The sequence below is a fragment of the Epinephelus lanceolatus genome, chromosome 12 (genome assembly GCF_041903045.1).
Source record: "Epinephelus lanceolatus isolate andai-2023 chromosome 12, ASM4190304v1, whole genome shotgun sequence".
NCBI lineage: Eukaryota > Metazoa > Chordata > Actinopteri > Perciformes > Serranidae > Epinephelus > Epinephelus lanceolatus.
In genome coordinates this window covers 22,430,440-22,451,888 of record NC_135745.1, presented here as the reverse complement: position 1 = coordinate 22,451,888, position 21,449 = coordinate 22,430,440, and the positions used below count along the sequence as shown (strand labels likewise).

Genomic DNA, 21,449 nt, shown 5'->3' with positions numbered 1-21,449 from the left:
TACTGTTGCCATAGTGACACGCACAACATTGTTACTGTTGCTATGGTCACAAACACAACGTAGTTACTGTTGTCATGGTCACACACCATGGTTACTGTTGCCATGGTCACACTGTAGTTAATGTTGCCATGATCACACACACATGCACACCATAGTTACTGTTGCCACGGTCACACACTCCATGGTTACTGTTGCCATGGTCACACTTACTGTAGTTACTGTTGCCATGATCACACACACACACATGCACACCATAGTTACTGTTCCCACAGTCACACACACCATGGTTACAGTTGCCATGGTCACACAACATAGTTACTGTTGCTATGGTCACACACACCATAGTTACTGTTGCTCTGGTCACACACACACACACACACACACACACACCATAGTAACTGTTGCCATGGTCACACACACCATAGTTACTGTAGCTATGGTCACACGCACCATAATTACTGATGCCATGGTCACACTATAGTTACTGTTACCATGATCACACACACACACGCACACCATAGTTACTGTTGCTATGGTCACACACACCACAGTTACTGTTGCCACGGTCACACACACACACACACACCTGGTTACTGTTGCCATGGTCACACTCACTATAGTTATTGTTGCCATGGTCACACACACACACACACACACGCACACCATAGTTACTGTTGCTATGGTCACACACACCATGGTTACTGTTGCCAAGGTTACACAACATAGTTACTGTTGCTATGGTCACACACACCATAGTTACTGTTGCTCTGGTCACACACACACACACACACACACCATAGTAGCTGTTGCCATGATCACACACACCATGGTTACTGTTGCTCTGGTCACACACACACACACACACACACACCATAGTAGCTGTTGCTATGGTCACACTCACCATAGTTAGTGTTGCCATTGTCACACACACATACACACACACACACGCCATAGTCACTGTTGCCACGGTCACACGCACCATAGTTTCTGTTGCCATGGTCACACACACTCATCATAGTTGCTGTTGCCATGGTCACATGCTGTAGATAAAATAATGCAAGATAAGGAATAATAGGTAAAAATTTTAAAAAATTATTTAAATGACATTGCTTTGTTTTATATTGGTCTTTTTGCACTGCAGGATAAGATTTGATTTTGATCGTTATATTTAGGCCAATTAATGTTTTGCTAGGCTATTCTTGCAGTAATTTTGATTTTTACTATGTTTGAGAATGCAGGTGTCAGATGTATAAAGTAAACTACAGTAAACAGAGATGAAACAAAGGTAACTGTTTTTGGTGATTTATTGAAAATATAAAAATATTTTGTAGAGAAAGTACAGGAGAGAAAGTAGGAGAAAAGGGAAACTGAGGTGAGAGTTGCCCAAACCAATATTGTAACTTCAGTTACTTATGCGAGACTGTAATCTGTGGGTGTGATTGCGCTATTCTATGATAAATTTGTCATAATTTCTAAGAATGTAAGATTATTTCATGTTATAGCCATAGACTGCACATCCTTTAAATCAGACCTCTGGGGGCAGGAGAGAAAAAAACAATCTGGGTAAATGTACAAAATGTAAGATCCGGGTCGGAACACGTTCTCACCACAAACGAACCGCACCAGAGTTAATTTGTAACTGGACCGACAGCACCTCTTCAAGAAGGTCTCAGTCCGTTTGTTTTAGCGCGCACCTGAGTGTGATTGCTGTGTTCCCACCTGCCCAAATGAACCGCACTTATTGTAAATTTACCGTTTACATACAGTCTCTTTCAAAATGAATGCACTACGTCGGTACAACACTGCAAACTGACTTTTTTTATTCCTCATGCAACAAAAACTCAGGTTTAGGCAACAAGAGGAAGTGGTTAGGTTTAGGAAAAAACAACAGGGTTTGGCTTTAGAATCTTACGGGACGCAAACACTGCTCCCTCAGCTGAAAGTCTGTGTTTAATGGACCCATCCCCTCCATTGGGACTTTCGCCACCTTAACTCTTGTTCTTGTCCCACTGCGTTTCCCCTGATGCTGCCTGGCAACGTTGAACTATAATGGCAACCAGCCGCATATAATGTTGAAGTTAAAGGACGCCTTTTTTTGTTGGTTTCTGATGCCACAAGTCACTGCCCAAGCGCCGGTTTTCCATGGTTATGGAAAACCAGGAAAAGGCATGGAATTTCACACTCACATCTTTCCAGGCCTGGAAAAGTCATGTAATTTATAGAAATCCTCAAAAGTTTTGAAAAGGAGTAGACTCTCATCGTGTGTAATGAAATCATTACAGTAGTCTTTGGTAGATAGAGAACAAGTATGTCTATTCATGAACTGAAGTGCCAACATCTAGAATAACAAACATTTAATGATTGGTTATGACGGTTATGATGTCTGTTAGTCTAGAGCAATGGTCTCTAGCTTGGTAGGCATCTCGCTTAGGTGTCTCTCATCCACCGTCCCCTCCAGCTTCAGATAACACTGAGCTCATATACTTCGTCACGTATGAAACCTACAAATGTAATGAATCTGTGGCTTGCATAAACATACAGTGTCAACCTTTTCCTCAGGAGACTGTGTATTGCCACTTGAACTAAAGTGAATTATCTGAGCTCATCTTCATCCCTGTAGGTCTTTTCAGGTACATCAGATTCATCAATGACTCAGAGCCCCGTGCAAGATGATGTCATCGAAAGCTGATCGGACTGGAGCAGGATGCTGAGCCACCACACCGCCCCTTTAATGAGCTGAGTTACTCCATTTGTTTGTGGTCCTCCACTTTATCTTTGGCAGGCTCTCCCACTTCCTTTTGCAGGCTGTGAGAGTGTTTGCGGCGTGATGGTTTCAGAGGTTTATGGCACTCTGCCCGTACAGTACGCACTGTTTGACAGAGTCGACAGGAAAAACAGAAAGGGAGGGGAGGAGGGCCTGCAGACAGGCCGACGGCGAGAAGGAGACTAATTGATCAGGACGACTTGGGGAGAGAAACAGGGCAGATGGCTGAGAGGCATTAGCACTGTGAAAGTCATGGGAGGAGGTGATTCTTTTAACTAGAACGAGGGCTGGACCGATGCGTGTTTCTGAAGGCCAATACTGAGCATTTGGACACAAGCTTTTTCAGTTAATTTTCTCTCATTCATTATTTATTGTCTTTAAATCTACCAGCTCATGTTCTTTGTGATATTTTGTAAATAGGTTGATAGGCTAATCAGCGATGGAATAAATGTAAAGACTAAATTTCACAGAGAGCAGCAGGTTTCTTTAATGCAGATTTACTGTAGTGAAGCAGCCGAGGAGTTTTTTTTTCAGTCTGAGCTGCTGGAAACTGGCCTGACTGGACAGATTTGAGTTATTAGATCCCAACTGGACTTTGTCCTGATTGGCTCCCGTCTCTGTTTCCTGGAATTGTGTCAAAATATTTTTAGCGATGCTGTATGCACGGTTGTAGAATGGCAATGTCGATCTGTCAGTCAATAACTTTGGTCCAGACTTAAACATCTTAACTACTGATTGGGTTGCCATGAAATTTAGTACACACATTCATGTTCCCCAGAGTATGAATCCGGCTGAGTCCGGTGATCCCCTGAATTATCCTCTGACACCATCATTAAGTCAAATATTTTATTTGTACAGTACTTCAGGATGTCTGTGAAACTGGTGACGCTTCTGTCAGCCTTTGTGTTTCGTGTGATATAGAAAATCTTAGCATGCGTGTCAACATTTTGAGCATGTTAGCATGCTTACGTTAGCATTTAGCTCAAAGTGCCAATGTGCAGCCTCACAGAGCTGCCAGCATGACTGTAGACTCTTAAGGCTCACACATACTTTATGCACTGAACGTACAAAGACAACTTTAGTCATGTGGGTGCACACACAGTTCTATTCATAGTACCATTGAAGGTCCATGTCAGCCCTCAGCAGTACACGGGAGAGCTGGGAGGTGAGCTTACTGTCCTCCTCCTGCAGACATTGGGTGAAACTGAAACTAAGAAGCTGCAGGTGGGTCAAATATCCAACTTAAATCATAACTTCATTGCGATACAGCAGCTGCAGCTAGCATGACCGCAGTGTTTTGGACTTGGCCGGAGTGTGGAACAAGAGATTGGAGCACGAACAGTTAATGTCCTTGCTATGCGTAACCCACGTGGTCACAGAAAATGGGCTGCGTGCGAATGTCCTCATAGGGTCCGTGTGGACCCTCATGGACATGGTTAGATAACGACATTTATGTTACAGACATACAGACATCGCAGACATGCTAATGTGGAGACTGTGAATTGGCTTTTAGTCTTGTTGAAAATTCCAGGAATTGAACATGTTTGGTTATAAATTGTAACTTAATTGTTTTAGTAATTGTTAATCTTTTAGTTATAAGACAGTTATGAGAACAACTTTATGGTTGCCAGGTTGTGAAACTGCCTCCATGGTTGCTGTTTATCTTCCTCCGTCATGATGCATTGAACTTTCAGCTCTTTAATTAATCAGAAACAACACACCAAAGGACTGTTTGTCCTCCAGTGCTGCAGTGCATCTGGGCCAGAAGCCATTTATTAACATTTTATTAACATTTAAGACTTGATGGGTTTTTATATAAGAAAAAAAATCAGTCGTCATTACTGATTGTTCTGCTAGTTATTGTCTTGATTAGTTTTGTCAGTCAGATGCTTGTTGTAATTCCCAGCAGCCCAACGCAGTGTATTTAGATCACTTGTGTAATTGAATCAACAGTCCAAATTCAGATCACATTTTCAGTTTTCTATCAGAAACGAGGAAGAAAAACATCAAATATTCACATCTGAGAATCTGAAACAAGCAAAATATTGCAGCTCTATTACTAGCTTACTAACATTTATAACTACTGACTTGTTGGCTTATACAAAAGTAAGACTTAAATGTCACGTATAAACTTTTGTTGACGACCTTATTAAAGGGTTACTTATATATTTTTCAACCTGGGCCCTATTTTCCCATATTTTTGTGTTGAATTGACTAATGGAGACAACACATTTTTAAGCTGGTGCAGTATGGAGTGAGAGTGCTGCAGCTGGCATCAATGTACGTCCACTAAAAGTGTTTTTGCCACTGACAGGTTCAGATTATTATTCTAAGTGTCTGACAACATTATGGAAAGGATCCCTACAGAGATAAAACATTTTGTTAACCAGAAACAGCCCTGAACTCGCTATGGGCAAACCCACCAGACTGCATTTAAATAAACAGTAATTTTAGCGTGTACAGAGTCAGCATATTTTCAATCTAACTGGGTGAATTAAGGGTTTATTTCAACCAAACCAAAGTTGGTGGTTGTTGGAACAGTAGAAAGATAAACTAAGACGTCTTTTGTGAGTTTTACTTTGTTTCTTTCGACTTAGAGTGAAGTCTGATTTACAATGCTAATTAATTTTAATGAAGTCTGGTGGGTTTGTGAACATGATTTGGGGGCTGTTTCTGGTTAAAAAAAATAGGGTCTTAATCTTTAATGAAAAGATCTGTCTCTGTAGGGATCCTTTCCATAATGTTGTCAGACACTTAGAATAACAATCTGAGCCTGTCAGTGGCAAAAACAAACACTTTTAGTGGACGTAAATTGATGCCTCACAAATGCCCTGAATGGTTACATCAGTCGGCAGCGCTCTTGCTCAGTACTGGACCAATTTTAAAAATTCTTGTTCCTTCTGAGCTTGGCACAAAATCATGGGAAAATAGGGTCAAACTTTGAAAATGCTTCTGTTACCCTTCACAACACATTCTCACCCCAACCTCGTCACATACTGTATCGATGTTTGGTCATGGACTTTTTCATGTCCAGATATGACGTGCTGGGTACCCTGGGTGCATTGGTTGTTGACGTTCTGGGTTGCCGTGTCAAGTTCTGCCTGTCACATGCATTGTCTTGTTTCAAAACACACTAACGTTTTCACAGAAAATGTACAGTTTGCATACTCCCTCTTTAAAAAAAAAAAAAAAAACGCACTACGTCGGTACAGCACCGCAAAATGATGTTTGTTTTTTTTAGCCAACACACACGTGGTTGGGTCTAAGAAAAAATAACAGGGTTTGGCTTTACAATCTTACAGGAGACGAACACCGACCTCCCGGGTGAAAGTTGGTAGTTGTTGCACCCATCCAGCACCACTCCCACCTACCCTAATCGGACTTTCACCACCTTAACTTTTGTTGTTGTCCCGCTGTGTTTCCCCCTGATGGCGCCAGGTGCCGTTAAACTATGACAGTGACCGGCCTTGTATGATGCCGATGTGAAATGGCGGCTTTTTTTGTCGGTGTCTGACAACAGAAGTCACCAACAAAGTGCCGGATTTTGACGACTTCCGAGTGAGACCTGGTGGCCCTATAACATTGCCAATTGAAGACAGTGAAGGGCATTTTTACAGCCTCATAAATGGCTTATAACTGATGTATAGAGCATTACTGAATAATTTATTATCCATTAATAAAGTGTGTACTTACAACTCATAAACTCTTGATAAAGGGTGACTCGCCAAAATTGTTCTTCTCAGACAAATCTTACTTTGTCTTATTAACCATCGTTGATTTGATGTCATGTGTCCTGTATTAGTAGAGTAAAACCTGAATTCCTATAACACAGGTCCTTTAAATATGTATTAGATGGATGGGCGCCACACCATCAGACAGAAGGTAAAATCCAAAAGTAAATTCAGAGACAGCCCATCTCACTCACCCCGCCTAAACAAAACGAAGCAGTGCACCCGGCCTTCCATGCTCTCAGCACGAGCCCGGTCTCCCTCTGAGCCCTGGGGACCTGGTATTGATCGGTGCCTCGTAGGTAGTGATTGGACATGAGTGGATAATTTCCTTTGCTGCATTAGAGTCCATTACTGGCCCGCTCCCCGGAAAGCGATAGACATCCTCAAAAGAAAAAAAGAGAGAAGATTCTTCTTGGAAAAGCAGTCTCCTCCGACAAATAATTCACCGGCCGAGGCTCCTCCAACTTTATTATCGGGTCCATTTGGAGGTTGAGAATAAGATACAAGGTCATGGCAGTAATTTAGACTTTTTGTCCTTTTCTGAAGCCAAAGAGTGGACAGTTACATTCATTTCAGACTACCTTAACCTGCATTTCTGTTCCATTCAGGGGGGAGTTGTTGATCTTGCAGCATCACTATCTTTTCAACAAATTCCCAGATGAGACTTTAACTCGTACAGTCAGACTCTTCTTTAATCAGACACAGATCTGGACTCTTTGAGGCTTGAATGTCCTTTTCGGGATTCCTCAGGAGGGTTTGTTATGCCGGGCAAACCATTACTGATACACACAGTTTAGGGATTTAAACTGGCAACCCTCCCATCATAAGATTAGATGAAGGCAGTGTGGCTAGCAAGGCCCTGTGTTTTGAATCTTTGGTCCATAAGAAAGAAAAATGGAGGGAAACTGTCAAAACAGAAAAGTGAGAAAAATGAATTTGCTCAATATGTGCACAAATAGGTACATGAAAAACACAAAGCGGCTTGGATTGGCAGCCACTCTGGATTGTAATGAGTTAAATAATAATGAGCTTGAATTACTGTTCCATTTAGGAAGCCCTCTTCTGCTGTTTTGTGCTTTCCTGGATGTTTGGTCCATACAAACCACCAGATCTTAAAATGTGGGTGGGATTAGGTGAGAAGAGCACCATTCAAGGGGGTACAAATGTTCCAAAGACATCTATTACAACATTTAAAATCGGCTCAGGTTAAAGTCAGATTCGATATCTGGATTATGTTTCCTTAGCTTTTCATACCTGTAAGTAATAGCTACAGGGGTGTAAAGTGCACCAGCATACACCTATGTACATCCACTAGTTAAACATGCTTGTTATTGCAACTGTTTTGGAGCAATAATCATTTCTTAACTCACCCAACTGGGGAAATCAGTAATATCAAACTGTTAATACAACATCTGCATTGCATCTGCATGTCATTGAGTTGTACAGTATAACTGTCTTTTGACATAATTAATTGATTAAATTGATTAATTGAGTAATATGAGGACAAAGAGAGAGTGAAAATAACTGGTTACAGCTTCTTAAATTTGAAGTTTTGCTTGTGTTCATTTTTATGCCATCAAAAAATAAATACTTTTTTATTTTCATATTTTTTTTTACCTTTGGTTAGGCAAAATATATATATTTTTTGCTTTTGTCATTTTCTGCCTTTTTAATTAGGCAGGTTATCTGAGAATTAATGATTAGATTGATAATGAAATTGTTTGTTTGGAGGCAGGAGACCCTCCCGGCCCCGCAGAGGAACACCTGCATAACCACATTTAGAGAACCACTGATTTAAACCACCAGTGACAGCAGGCCTTAATTGATAAAATTAGATGCTTTGACTAATGTTTGTGATCCTCTTCAGAGCTGTTGTTGCTGATATGGGGGAGTGTTTCACTCAAAAGCACTTCAAATGGCCTGTAGCTCCACTGGACCATCTGCATTGCCAATTTCCCATCTCCAGAATATTCATAAGTACGGGTCAAAGTCTGTTTTTATACATTACAACTTTTGCGTTGGAAGTGGCAAATGCCTCGGTTTGTGCAAATGCGGTTTTTATAAATGACACCTAGGTGATTAGAATTGGTAAAAACACTGAATAAAGCAGTTTCACATTTAAAAAAATCTGCTTTTCCGAAGCTGCTTTTCGCAGAGGGGCTTCTACTTCTACTACTACACAAAAAAGCAAATGGCCCTATCTAGAGCCAGTGTTTGGTTTGTCCATTCTGGGCTCCTGTAAAACAACATGGTGGACTCCATGGAAGAGGACTTGCTCGATATGTAGATATAAACGGCTCATTTGGTAATGAAAACACAATGATTCTTATTTTCAGGTGACTATACACTAAAGAAAACATACTTATTATCTTCCATTTCTGCCGGTTTATCCCCTACATCCTATACACTGGGCCTTTAAAGGGTGCTCTTTCGAACCAGTAATAGTGCTGCTGTTATATGAGGGCGCATTCATACCAGGATACTCCAGGGGACTCGGTTTGATTGGGCGGGGAAAATTTCACACCTTCATCTGGTTCGGTTCACTTTCTCACTTTCAAGCGGACCAAACCGCCTGGACAACATCATGCACTTACAACAGCTGCTCATTTGAGGGCGGTATTACCCAAAACGACCACTGACCAGGAAGAAAAAAAGCACGAGGAAGAAGAAAACCCGGCTAATCGATTGGCCAGGACCGAAAACGGAGATCCATCCCCTTCAGCCGGCTTGGTCACCACAAAAACACCAAACACCAAAATGCACTGCGCTACACGTCACTTCCTCTCTTTGGTTCGCTGGATAGTCCTTTCACATTTTCCACTGTAAGCGAACCGCACCAGGGTTCACTTGCAAGTGAAACGAGACCCCCAGTTTTCAAGCGGACCAGGGTTCACTTGTTTGGTCTGCATCAGAGTTCGAATGAGCGTTCACACCACTCCAAACGAACTGAACTATCCGTGGAAGCAGACCAGGGTTCGTTTAAAGCGGACCAAATAGCGCCAGTGTGAATGCATCCTAAGTGCCAACCTTAGTGGGCAGAGGGAGGAGAAGGAGAGAAAATGTAGCTTCAGAAACTCTCAAAGATCCATGTGACCACATCAGGGACCCTTAAAACCCCACAAAAGAAGCTTCCCAGTAACATCAGGAAACCACAGAGCCTCTAAAGAATCTTTCTTACCCCACCAAAGACCACAGGAACCCCATCAGGAGTCTCTTAAGTAGCCAGAGCCCCTAAAAGAAACACTGTGACCCTGTCAGGACCCCTGTGATCCCTCATCTACACCAAGAACTCCATAAACCCAGTGACCTAACCCAAATTAAAGAGACAGAAGCCACCAATATGAGCTGATACAGATTTTGTATTTCATTAATTGCATTAAAGTTAAATTTGCTAAGCATGATGTGTTATATACTCGCAGACCCCCTTAGTGGACCCCTAATTCTCCACCAGCCACCTTCAGAGAACCACAGGCTTCAGAGAGTTAATAGCTCCATCATTTATAGGCTGAGGCGCCTCTTTAAAATTCAGAGCGCTTGAAGCCCCCACCCTCGATAATGATGGCATTTGTAACCCAGCAGGTGACCCCTTTAACACAGGGAGGGTGTTGCGGGTCTCCACATCTCACCACATAAAGTATTCTCTGAGGCAGGCGGGCGGACTGGCCGGGCTGCTGCTGCTGTGAATATGATGCAGCTCATCTCTTTCTTCCAGCCGGCTGTGCAGAAGTAGTGCGTGCATGGGTCTGGAAAGTTATCTCCTCCATCATATTAATGGGATAATAATGTGATTGATTGGTCATCTCCCCGGGGAAATGGTCTTTTCTGCTTCCTGAGAGCGCAAGACTCATCAGAGAACTTGGAGCTGAGGATCCTTGCTCAAGAGCCCCTCAGCAGGGTGAAGGCTCGGACACATCAGGGGGGGGTTTCAACCCGGGTTTGTCCCGTTTGGAGGACGGTCTTCCTTACCCCGCCGCTGCTGTGCAGTTGTCAGCATCCTCGGTGGGGACTAAAGAGGCGGAGGAGGAGGAGGAAGGGAAGAGGAAGAGAGGGGGGAATCCGGCGCTTCAGGACGGCTGAGTCCCGTTGCGATGCATGGAGGCTGCTTGGAAATGCTCCCCGGGTCTCCGGAGCGCATGAGGCGGTTCCAGCCGACCGACGGGCCGCAGAACCGGGGGGATCCGGCCGCTGATCCGCAGCTCTGCCAGGCTGCCACACCATAGGTTCGGCTACAGGAGCACGGCTCGGTTCGGTATCCACGGAGCGGAGGCACATCCGCCGACAGCGCCGTGATCTGGGAGCCTAAAGGCTGCATCACATCCCTGCGTCGCAGTGGTGGTGGATACTGTGTGAGCTGTCGGGTGGCATCTATGCAATTTTATTTCGACTTTTCATTTTATTATGAGCACAGAGGAGGGAGAGGCGGTTCCAGCTGGTGGGGAGGCGAGGGGAGGCACTGCCATCACCCACCGCCACACCTGGGATGAAGGCGAACCGCACGGCTCCCAAGGACGTCGGCACCCCGACGATGAGGACGAGGCAGAGCAGGGGGAGGAGGAGGAGGACGGAGAGGGCTGCCAGGAGGGCCGGAGCTGCAGGGATGCATGTGAGGGGAACGACGGGGGGAATTTTTCCAGTGAGGATGGGGCGGTGGGGGGCAGACCGTGCAAGGAGCAGGCGATGCATTCAAACTGCAGCAGCGAGACCTGCATCCCCACTCCCAGCTGTCGGATCTGCTTCCAAGGCGCAGAGCAGGTAAATGTACCACTGATGTGAAGGTGAGAGCGTTAACAGGTCTGATCCACGATGGTCTTATTTTATCTGCTCTCTGTAGCCTTATCAGATTTAAAGTCCTGCTTTTGTGAATGGTGGAAGATGATTTAAATTGAATGAAGGTGAGGGCACAGTCCTCACAGTGCTGGACCTTGATTGGCTGACAGCAGCAACTCATCTGCTTTCACAATGGCTGACATGCTGGATGCTGGCCTGATTGGACGGATTTCAGTAGTTCTCTTATGAAGAGAGCCAACCACAACCAAAAATAAATGTGGAGACCAACTTAAACAAAGCCAAACTTGAGAGTGTAAAATCATCTGTGATAGTGCACAAAAGTTACATCTGGAAAAACACCTCTCTTTTTTTATTTAGCCTATTCATGTGGATTCCCATTGGCCACTAACAAGGTAGCAACAACTCTTTTCAGGTTCCCAACTAGGCAGTAATTATAATATATATAATTACTGCATATATTACATATATAAGATATATGTTATACTAGCCTAGTTATTGGTAGATAAGCCTATTAAAATGCTACTTGAATTGTGTAGGCCAGAAATAATATCCAACCACATCATGATACAGAAATATGTAGAAGTATAGGCTGTAGAGGGAATGACAATGCATTTAATTGTTGTAGTCTATCAGGCCGTGCAGTGTAGGCTAAAGAATTGCTGGAAAACAACAAAAGAAGGTCTTCTAATGTCAGTTATACCCACATTATTGAGTTATAGTCCTGTCCTTAGTTACAAACATTTCTGTCTTTGAATGTGTGTAGCCTGTTTTGTAGAGATGTATGAATACATTTTTCTTTAGTCACAAAAAAAGGCTCTACATGGGATTTATATCCTGTTATTTTTAGGGACAGATGAGTAGGCACTGTTCATTAACTTATATGACATATATAACCTCCTGAGACCTGAGCTTTGGTTTGTTATACATTTTTAGTTTCTCCTAGCTATTTGGGATCAGTAGGACCTGATAGGCATGAAAACCTGAACACTGTCAATGATAATAAAGTCCCATTGTCCTTAAACGAGACAACAGTGAAGTCCCAGTGTCTTCGAACAAGTACTTCCTAATTAACAACATCTTATCTTGTTATTGTTGCTAAAATTGGTCAGTTTGTTGCCATATCAAACTACAAACATTATTAACCATAAATAAACAAGTTTCAACCCTAAAATGTGATCAGGTCTTGTCCACTTTTGTGGATATTGTGCTCTTACTACCACTAGATGGCACAAAAAGTGTCCACAAATGAGGACAACAGGTCAAAGTCAAGTAGTATAAAGTATAAGGTGCAGTAAACCGAAAATGTGATGACGTCATACGAGGACACAGGGTCTCAGGAGTATTTGAAGGTTGAACGTTTCCACGGCAAAGAGTAAAACAGTCTTGAGGGCTGCCATTTGGCTGCTTGCGGTCTCTGCCCTCGCAGACTTTACGTGATGACAGTAAATGTGTCACACAACGTACAACTGAAGTCTATGAGGGTTCAGTCCACAAAAGTCCAGAGGGTGGACATTTGGATTCAGCCATAATGAGGTGCTGATCACTGGCAGTAGACTTTATTGTAGACAACAAGTGTCGCACACCCTGGCTCCATATGCATCTCTTTTATTTTGATGACGTTTTGGCCTTTGGGCCTTCTTCAAGATCAACAAACATATGAGACACATATGAACGTATGTTTGTTGATCTAAAGAAATCTAAAGAAGTGTTATTTAGGTAGGGCATATTTTCCAGATAACTGTTGAAAAGAAGCAAAGGTGTTATTAAAATATCGGTCTTGAATTGATTTTATTCCTAGGGTGGATCAAAGATGGAGGAAAGGCATGAATTGCAGTTATTGGGGCTGATGTAGAGTTTCAGATGTATTAGCTGTTAAGTTTCCAGAAATTTATCGTGGGGTGAATTCCCCCACCCACCCCCCTTGAGGGTTGGGTGATTCCCCCAATGTTAAATAGGTGATTACGGCCCTGGGTCCACACAAATAAACTTTACATCATAATGTAAAACAACTGTGTAATTAAAAAGCCAAGATGAAAGAGCACAAAAACAAATAAATAAAAAGAAACTACTAAATCAAAAAGCAAGAAATCAACAACAATAGCAACAAGTTACCCACATTATATCTGAATATTCATTTGAAACAGCTCAAAAATAATAGTCGTATCACTAATAACATGTAGCAACAACATGTCCTTGAACTGCCGCAGTGACTTCAGCACCATGGACAGCACAGAGCTACATCAGCAGTTCCAGAAGTGAATGCAGGGGACCTTCAAGGGTCCTCGAGGGGCCCTCATAAGGCCCTCAGCATCACCACTGTACTATTTATCAGCTGAGTTACCAGTGGGGAAAAGTAACCAAATATGTAAGCTACATTTATTCAGGTTTTTCTGCAGATTTTACAAACAAAACACGGGATTCAAGTCAACTCCAGATCCAACAAACGTTTGGATACCATCCAGATCTGTTCTTAAACAGCTGTGCTAAAGATGAATCCCACTCTAGCATAAGTCGCCTATTAGCACAGGTAACGCCCCGTATACACTATATAAGGGCAGGTGTTGTACCTTGTGCCAATTCTCAGGCATATGACCAAGAATTGGAAAGCTGTCACCAAAAAAAGGCTGTAACAAGAAGAACTTCTGCAGTAGTGAAATCAACGTACTGTTAAATAATCTTAAACAAAGTAAACATGATTTTCGTGAGTGTCGTACTGGTGTTACAGAAAATTAAAAACCAGCAATGACAAAGCATTTGGTGATGCTGTAAATGTTATGTCAGCAGCATCGTTGGAGAAAGTATTCAGATCCTTTACTTAAATAAAAACACTAATACCACACCGTTGCAAGTAAAAGTTCTGCATTGAAAATGTTATTTAAGTAAAAGTATATAAGTACAATTAGGGAGATGTGTTAAGTATTGAAAATAAAAGTACTCAGCACAGAAAATTTCAGTCAGTTTAACAGATTAAAGCAATTAAAAGAAAAAGCAGCAAAACCTCAAACATGAATACGAGAAGCTGGAACCTTTCATTTTAATAATTTTATATTTTCATGTAGTTTGTGTACAAAAATACATACTTTCAACATATTGTACCACAGTAGCCAGAACTATAACTATAATATTATTACTTTCATTAATGTTGTTGTAAGCTACTGTCATTACCTGCATCTCTCTCTCTCTCTCTCTCTCTCTCTCTCTCTCTCTCTCTCTCTCTCTCTCTCTGTCTCATTGTGTCATATGGATTACTGTTAATTTATTATGCTGATCTGTTCTGTACGACATCTATTGCACGTCTGTCCGTCCTGGAAGAGGGATCCCTCCTCAGTTGCTCTTCCTGAGGTTTCTACCGTTTTTTTTTCCCCCGTTAAAGGGGTTTTTTTTGGGGAGTTTTTCCTTATTCGCTGTGAGGGTCTTAAGGACAGAGGGATGTTGTATGCTGTAAAGCCCTGTGAGGCAAATTGTGATTTGTGATATTGGGCTTTATAAATAAAATTGAATTGAATTGAATTGAAAAATCTTAACTTGTAAAGTAACTGGAGTTATCAACTAAATGTAGTGTAGTATTAAGAAAAATATTTCCCTCTGATGTATAGTGGAGTAGAAGTAGAAAGTTAAGTGAGATTGAAATACTCAAGTAAAGGAAAAGTACCTCAAATTTGCACTTTTGTAAAGTACTTGAGTAAATGTACTCAGTTACATTCCAGCACTGGTCAACAGAGGGATGCACAGTAACTGAAATTAGAGTAATTGGGATGAATGGACAAAGTATAGTCGTATTTCTTTAGACTACAAATGTATTAATCCAGTCATTATAATTACTCTGAAACATAATAATCTAAATTTGATTATATGATATTTAGACATTTTTTATGTTCCTCAAATTTAAAACTTGTGCTTCCTTTCATCCAACAACAATTTACAGACGGCGAAGACGAGATGATTTTTTCCGATCTTGGTAAAAGTGCTTTCAACCACTAGTTAAATTTTTAAAGAGAAGAGCAAAAATAAGAAAACATTGGTGAGTCACAGAAATCAATGGGCACCAACTCAATAAGAGCAAATTGTGGATAAATATAAGAGAAAATGTGTTCATATATTGTTTCCTGCATGAAGCCCACTATTAGAAACGACCCAGCTACAGTTAAAATGAGTCCTCCCTCGACATGCTGCCACATTAACATACTGCTGCTAACACAGTTAAGCTAAACATGCTGCATCATCACTGCTACAGTGCTTTATAAAGCGAAACTAGACCCAGTTACAGGAAGTGTGACCAGCTGCCACTTCCTCCATGACTGGGTTGTTATTACATGAGGTCAGGAGTTGTGTTTTGACACTGAATTATTCCTCATTTTGCTCAATGACAGCTTTGAACCTGACAAAGATATCTGGAGAATCAGAATAAGAAATGCTTTATTGATCCCAGAGAGGAAATTATGATTCGTTACGATGTGAAGAATAGAGAATTATAAGAAGTAAGAATATGAGTATGTACTAAAAGTAGGTAAATATAAAGCAATAAAATAATATAGAAATAAAATGTGCATTATGCTACAGTTATTTTTTTTTTTATTAAAGTTTATCATCAGTTATTACTTTAAGAATGTTTCTTGTTATTTAGAGACATGCAGTCATATTTTTGAGAAAGTTTGACATTATTTGGAGATACTAAGTCATTATTTTGAGATAAGTCACTTATTATTTTTCAAATGTATTTTATTTTGAGAGAATTTCTCTTTTTTTTTTTAATTTTTATTCTAAAAATAAAATAGAAATAAAATGTGCATTATGCCACCATGGGGATAAAAACTTAAATTATTAAAATAAAATGTGTATCATCACTGTGCTGAGGCTGTAAGTGTGAAAATTTAAATACAATATATTTATCAGTAGAATAAAACAACAACAGAATTAGAGTAAACAAGAGAAATATGTGCAGTTATGTGCATTGTATGTTGGATTAATATAAACATTTAAGAGGTGAAAAATATTGTGGCAGTTGAATTATTGTGCCTGATAGATAATTATGAATTATAAATGCAATGGGTTAAAAAAGTCCAAATGCAAGTTTACTGACTCAGAGCTGCTGAATCACTGAGGGAGGAGTTGTGCAGGTTGATGGCAACCGGCAGGAATGATTTCCTGTGGTGCTCTGTGATGCATCTAGGGGGAATGAGTCCGTCACTGAATGTGCTCCAGCACGTCATGGAGTGGGTGGGAGACATTGTCCAAGATGACACGTATCTTAAACAGCATCCTCCCCTGTGACACTGCCACCAGAGAGTCCAGCTCTGCCCCATCACGTCACTGGCCTTGTGTATCAGTTTGTTGAGTCTGTCCCCAGGTGCACAAACCTCACTTTTGGAGCCACTGACTGCCCAATAACAACTTGTACTGCAGCAAAAAAAGGAAACAAAAGTTGTCCTTGAAAGAAAATGGTAACTTCATTTTGAAAGTAAAATACAATCGAGTTGCATAACAGCCCCCAGCTACAATCACACTTCAGCACCAAGGACAGCTCACCACATGGGGTTCGGAGTCAGACGTCAGGGTGAGTGATGAAGTATTTCTCTCGCAGGCTTCTCACCAGCCTCATTAACCACGCTGGCATTTTAAATGTTCACAGTAGCTTATATTACAGACAAATGTCTGGTTCACAAACACAGTTTGACTCTACTTTATATCTAACAAAAAGTGAGACATCAGAATACAACTAAGTTCACTGGTCAGACAAAGCCAACGTATTCTCACTCCCAACTCGTCACATACTGCGCCTTGTTCAGTGGACTTTTGACGTCAGCATGTGACACGCTGGGTATCCTGGGTGTGTCTGTTGTTGATTTTCTGGGACGCTGTGTCAATTTACGTCAGTTACATGAATTGTGTCTTCTCAAAATACACCTCCGTTTCAACAGGAAATGTACAGTTATTATTTCCGCTGGAAAATGACCTAGTTTAGTGGATGAGTCCAACAAACTCTGGACTTTCACCCGGGAGTGTGGTGATTGCTTCTGTATGAATTTTAAGCCGAAACATGATGTTTTTTTCCTATGCCTAACCTTGTGCTTTTGTTGCAAAAGGCGTTTCAAACTGACACCATCCGGCAGTGCCATAAAATCATGCATTAAGTAACATTTTATAGTTAGTCTACTCATTAATCTCTCCACGGTATGAACAGTGGTTACATAAGCCTCAGAACTAGCCACAGCTCAGCCCTGAGCAGAGTGACCGTTCTCTATTGACCAATCAACAGACTGCAGTGTTCACAGCTCCACCTTTTAGTACCAGACCTGTGTGCTAGGTACCCCAACAGAGGGGGGACCAAAAATGGGGACGATACGGAACAATTCCACTGGTACCATCCACAACTTTTCACAGTAGAAACAGGAAAAAATCGCACCGAACTGAACTGTACTGCTCGCTGGAAAGGTCAGACAAAGCCAACATATTCTCACTCCTAACTCGTGCGCAACACACTTCCGTTCAGAAAACGTACAGTTTCTACTCTTTAGATTCATACCGTCTTTTTCAAAATAAACTTAAAATATTGGTAAAAAACCTCAGATTTATATTTATTCCCTTTTGCAACAAAAGCACGTGGTTAGGTTTAGAAAAAAAAACATCATGGTTTGGCTCAAAATTCATACAGAAGTAATCAACTGGTTCCTGGGTGAAAGTCCAGAGTTTGTTGGACCCATTCCTGTAGGGACTTTCCAGCTCCTTAAATTAGATTGATTTCCAGCAGCGTTTCAAACTGATGCCATCTGGCAGCATTATAAACTGATGTTGCCCTGCGGCATATCTTACCGCCGCAAAAGAATGGCTTTTCTTATCAGTGTCTGATGCGGAAATCACTGACCAAGCGACTGTATTTGACGTCTTTGCTGGGGTAACAAAGCTGCTTCCATTTGTCATGTTTCTGTGACAGCTACCCAGAGATTTTACTAAAATATTACCCCTAAATAAACTCAGTCACAACACTCGAGCAAACTGCAGATTTTGCACTTTTAAGTTAGTTATAAGTGAGTGTCGTGATTATTACCATGAAAACACAGCTGTTAGTTCAAAGGTAGCTTTGAGGTAGATTGGCTCTCCTTTTTCTTTCTTCAAAGTTGCCAGAGTTTGTTTTGGTCTAATCTTCCTTAACAGCAGACTCAGAGTAAAACTAAGAAGGACTTATCTGTGTAGAGCAGTCTTACAGATCTCTGTGGAGCCAGACACTTTCTGAGTTACACAAATACATAGTAAAGAGGTCCAGACTGTAAAGTAATTCTGACCTGACAGTGTGTTAATCCAGGAATAATCATGTTAAAGTGATAAGAATTTAAAAAAGTAAAATCAACATTATTGAGAGTGCTGAAAAGTTGCTTATAAGGGCTCGTTTAAAACACTGTCTCACAGCTGATATGACATCTCTGATTGGCTGCACAGATCAGACCAGCAGCAGTATCAACCCTTTATTATCAACATTAATTTGTTTTGTAAGAGACATGTGGGTGTTTAATAATCTGTAACGCATCCAATTAACACTTTTTTGGAAAACTGTATTCATTCATTTTACTGCTTAGTCATGTTCCTGTAAATTCTCTGATAAACTGAAGGCAGCATTGTAAAGCAGGTTTGTTATAAGAGCTCCTGGCTGTTGTAAAACATGTTAAACTCAGCACGGAAAAAACCCAATTTGATTCCGACCCAAATCCAGATTTAAAAATGTGAATACAGTCCAGCCTGATGCCATGAAACCTGAGAGGAGGGAGTCAGAAATGGACCTGAGATTACACTGCAGGGTCTCTACTTTTCATACATTAGGTTCAGATGGCTGAAAATTTGTATTTGTAGCTGGCACTTTCATTATAAAAGATGATTAAAATTAATGTTTTGCACTGAATCCCAAATGTGTAGAAACACAAAGGCAATTCAGAGTTCTTTGAATAAAAAGAAGAGGTGCATTAAGACTGAAAAAATAAGAGCAATTTAAAGAATAAATGACAGCACGTATAAGAACATCATTCCAATCAGGGTGTAATCAACATTTAGATCATGAAATACCAAAAAGTCTCAGCTGAAACTAAAATAATGGTGATGAAACACATTGTAGTATCATAAGCATAGATATTTTTTACTCCTGTGTGGATTAGATTTAAAACTGTTTATAGTTATAACAAGAAAATGTATCAAAAAAGTGACTTAGTGTCTCAAGATAATGAGAACATCTTAAAAATGAGTCAGAAACTTTAAATAATGAAAAACATGACCAAAATTAAGACTTATTTATCTGAAAATAATAAGTTAGTATTTCAAGATAATGATAAATTTCTCATAATAGAAACTTAGTGTCTCATAATGAGAAACTTTCTCAAAAGTAGTTAGTATCTTAAAATAAGAAGAAGCAGTGCTAAGTCATTATCTTAAGTAAGTTTGTCATTATTTTGAGCTATTAAGTGTCTTAAAATAATGAGAAACTTTATTAAAATAATTTCTAGTTTCTTATTTTGAAATAAGTCAAATCAATCAATCAATCAAATTTTATTTATATAGCACCTTTCAAAACAAATCAGTGTCATTCAAAGTGCTTTACATTTTCTATTGAAAAATACAGAGAATAAAAAATTAAAATCAGAAAAAGGACTGGGAAACTAATGCATACTGTGTCATACAATAATAATTTAAAACAATAATAGAAGGTAAAAACAAGATCAAAACTACTGTGCTGCTACCAAATAAATAAATATTTAAAATAACATGCAGGATAAAATATAAAATCAAAGTCAGAAGAATAGCAATAATAAAAAGAGAAAAATACAGATAAGACCACTGAATAAAAATAAAAATAAAATGCAGGATAAAATATAGAATAAAATAAGATATAGAAACAATCAGGGAAATAGCAATAAGACAAATACAGATAAAAAGTAATAAATAGAATAATTATAAAACAATAGAACTAACGTAGGACACCACATAAAAGCTAGACTAAAAAAAATGGGTTTTTAGCCTACGTTTAAAAGTGTCAGTGTTTCTGACTCCTCTCAGATCCTCCGGCAGATTATTCCACAGTTTTGGAGCATAGTGGCTGAAAGCAGCATCACCAAATGTTTTTGTTCTCCTTTGTGGGACAGTTAAAAGAGAGGAGCCAGAGGATCTGAGGGGCCTTCCTGGTTCATAAAATAAAAGCATCTCTGAGATATACTCTGGTGCAAGCCTGTGCAGTGCCTTAAAAACTAATAAAAGAACTTTAAAATCAATAGAAAACTAACAGGCAGCCAGTGCAGGGATTTTAAAATAGGCATAATGTGTGCTCTCCTTCTGGTCTGAGTGAGAACTCGTGCTGCAGAGTTTTGAATCAGGTGCAGCTGATTAATTGTATTGTTGGGTAGACCAGAAAGGAGAGCATTGCAGTAGTCTAGCCTGCTAGTTATAAAAGCATGCATTAGTCTCTCTGTGTTGGTCAGAGAGAGAAACAAGAGAGAAGTCGGCTATTATTTTTTAAAAATTTCATATTTTGAGATACCGAGTCATTATTTATGAGACAGTTTATCTTTTATATTTTTTATATTTTGAGATGTCAAGTCATTATTTTGAGAATGCTGCTCATTATTTTTGACAGAAGTTAGTTATCATTTTTAAAAGAAGTTTCTCATTTTGAGAAGTTTCTCATCATTTTGCTTTAAGAAAGTTTCTCATTATTTAGAGACATGAAGTCGTTATTTCGCAATACTGTTTTGTTATTTTGAGAACGCTGCTCACTATTTTAAGATAAGTAAGTTATTATTTTGAGTTCCTCATTATTTAGAAACACCAAGTTATTATTTTGAGATACTGAGTCATTATTTATGCGAAAGTTTCTCATTGTTTTGAGATACAGTCATTATTTTGATGTTTATTTAGAATGCTGCTCATTATTTTTGAGATAAGTGAGTTGTTATTTCAAAAAAGTTTCTCATTATTTTGAGATATCAAGTTATTGTTTTGAGATACAGAGACATTACTTTGCATAAGTCAGTTATTATTTTGAGAAATTTTCCCATTACTTTCAGAAAGTTTCTCATTTTTTTTAAGTTTCTCATTATTTAGAGACATGAGGTCAATATTTTGGTAATGAAAAATATTATTTTGACATACTAGGTCATTAGTTTGAGAAAGTTTCTTTTCACTTTAAGAGA

At 40.0% G+C, this 21,449-nt stretch overlaps 1 protein-coding gene across 1 annotated transcript in view; it reads left to right on the top strand.

Annotated features, from left to right (window-relative positions):
• The first annotated feature begins 9,843 nt into the window (after window positions 1-9,843).
• Window positions 9,844-21,449, top strand: part of marchf11 (membrane-associated ring finger (C3HC4) 11) — a 28,418-nt gene continuing 16,812 nt past the window's right edge. The window contains exon 1 of the mRNA XM_033650168.2: window positions 9,844-11,247. Within this exon, the coding sequence (XP_033506059.1) occupies window positions 10,894-11,247 (354 nt within the window). The 5' untranslated portion in view covers window positions 9,844-10,893. The remainder of the gene's footprint in view (window positions 11,248-21,449) is intronic.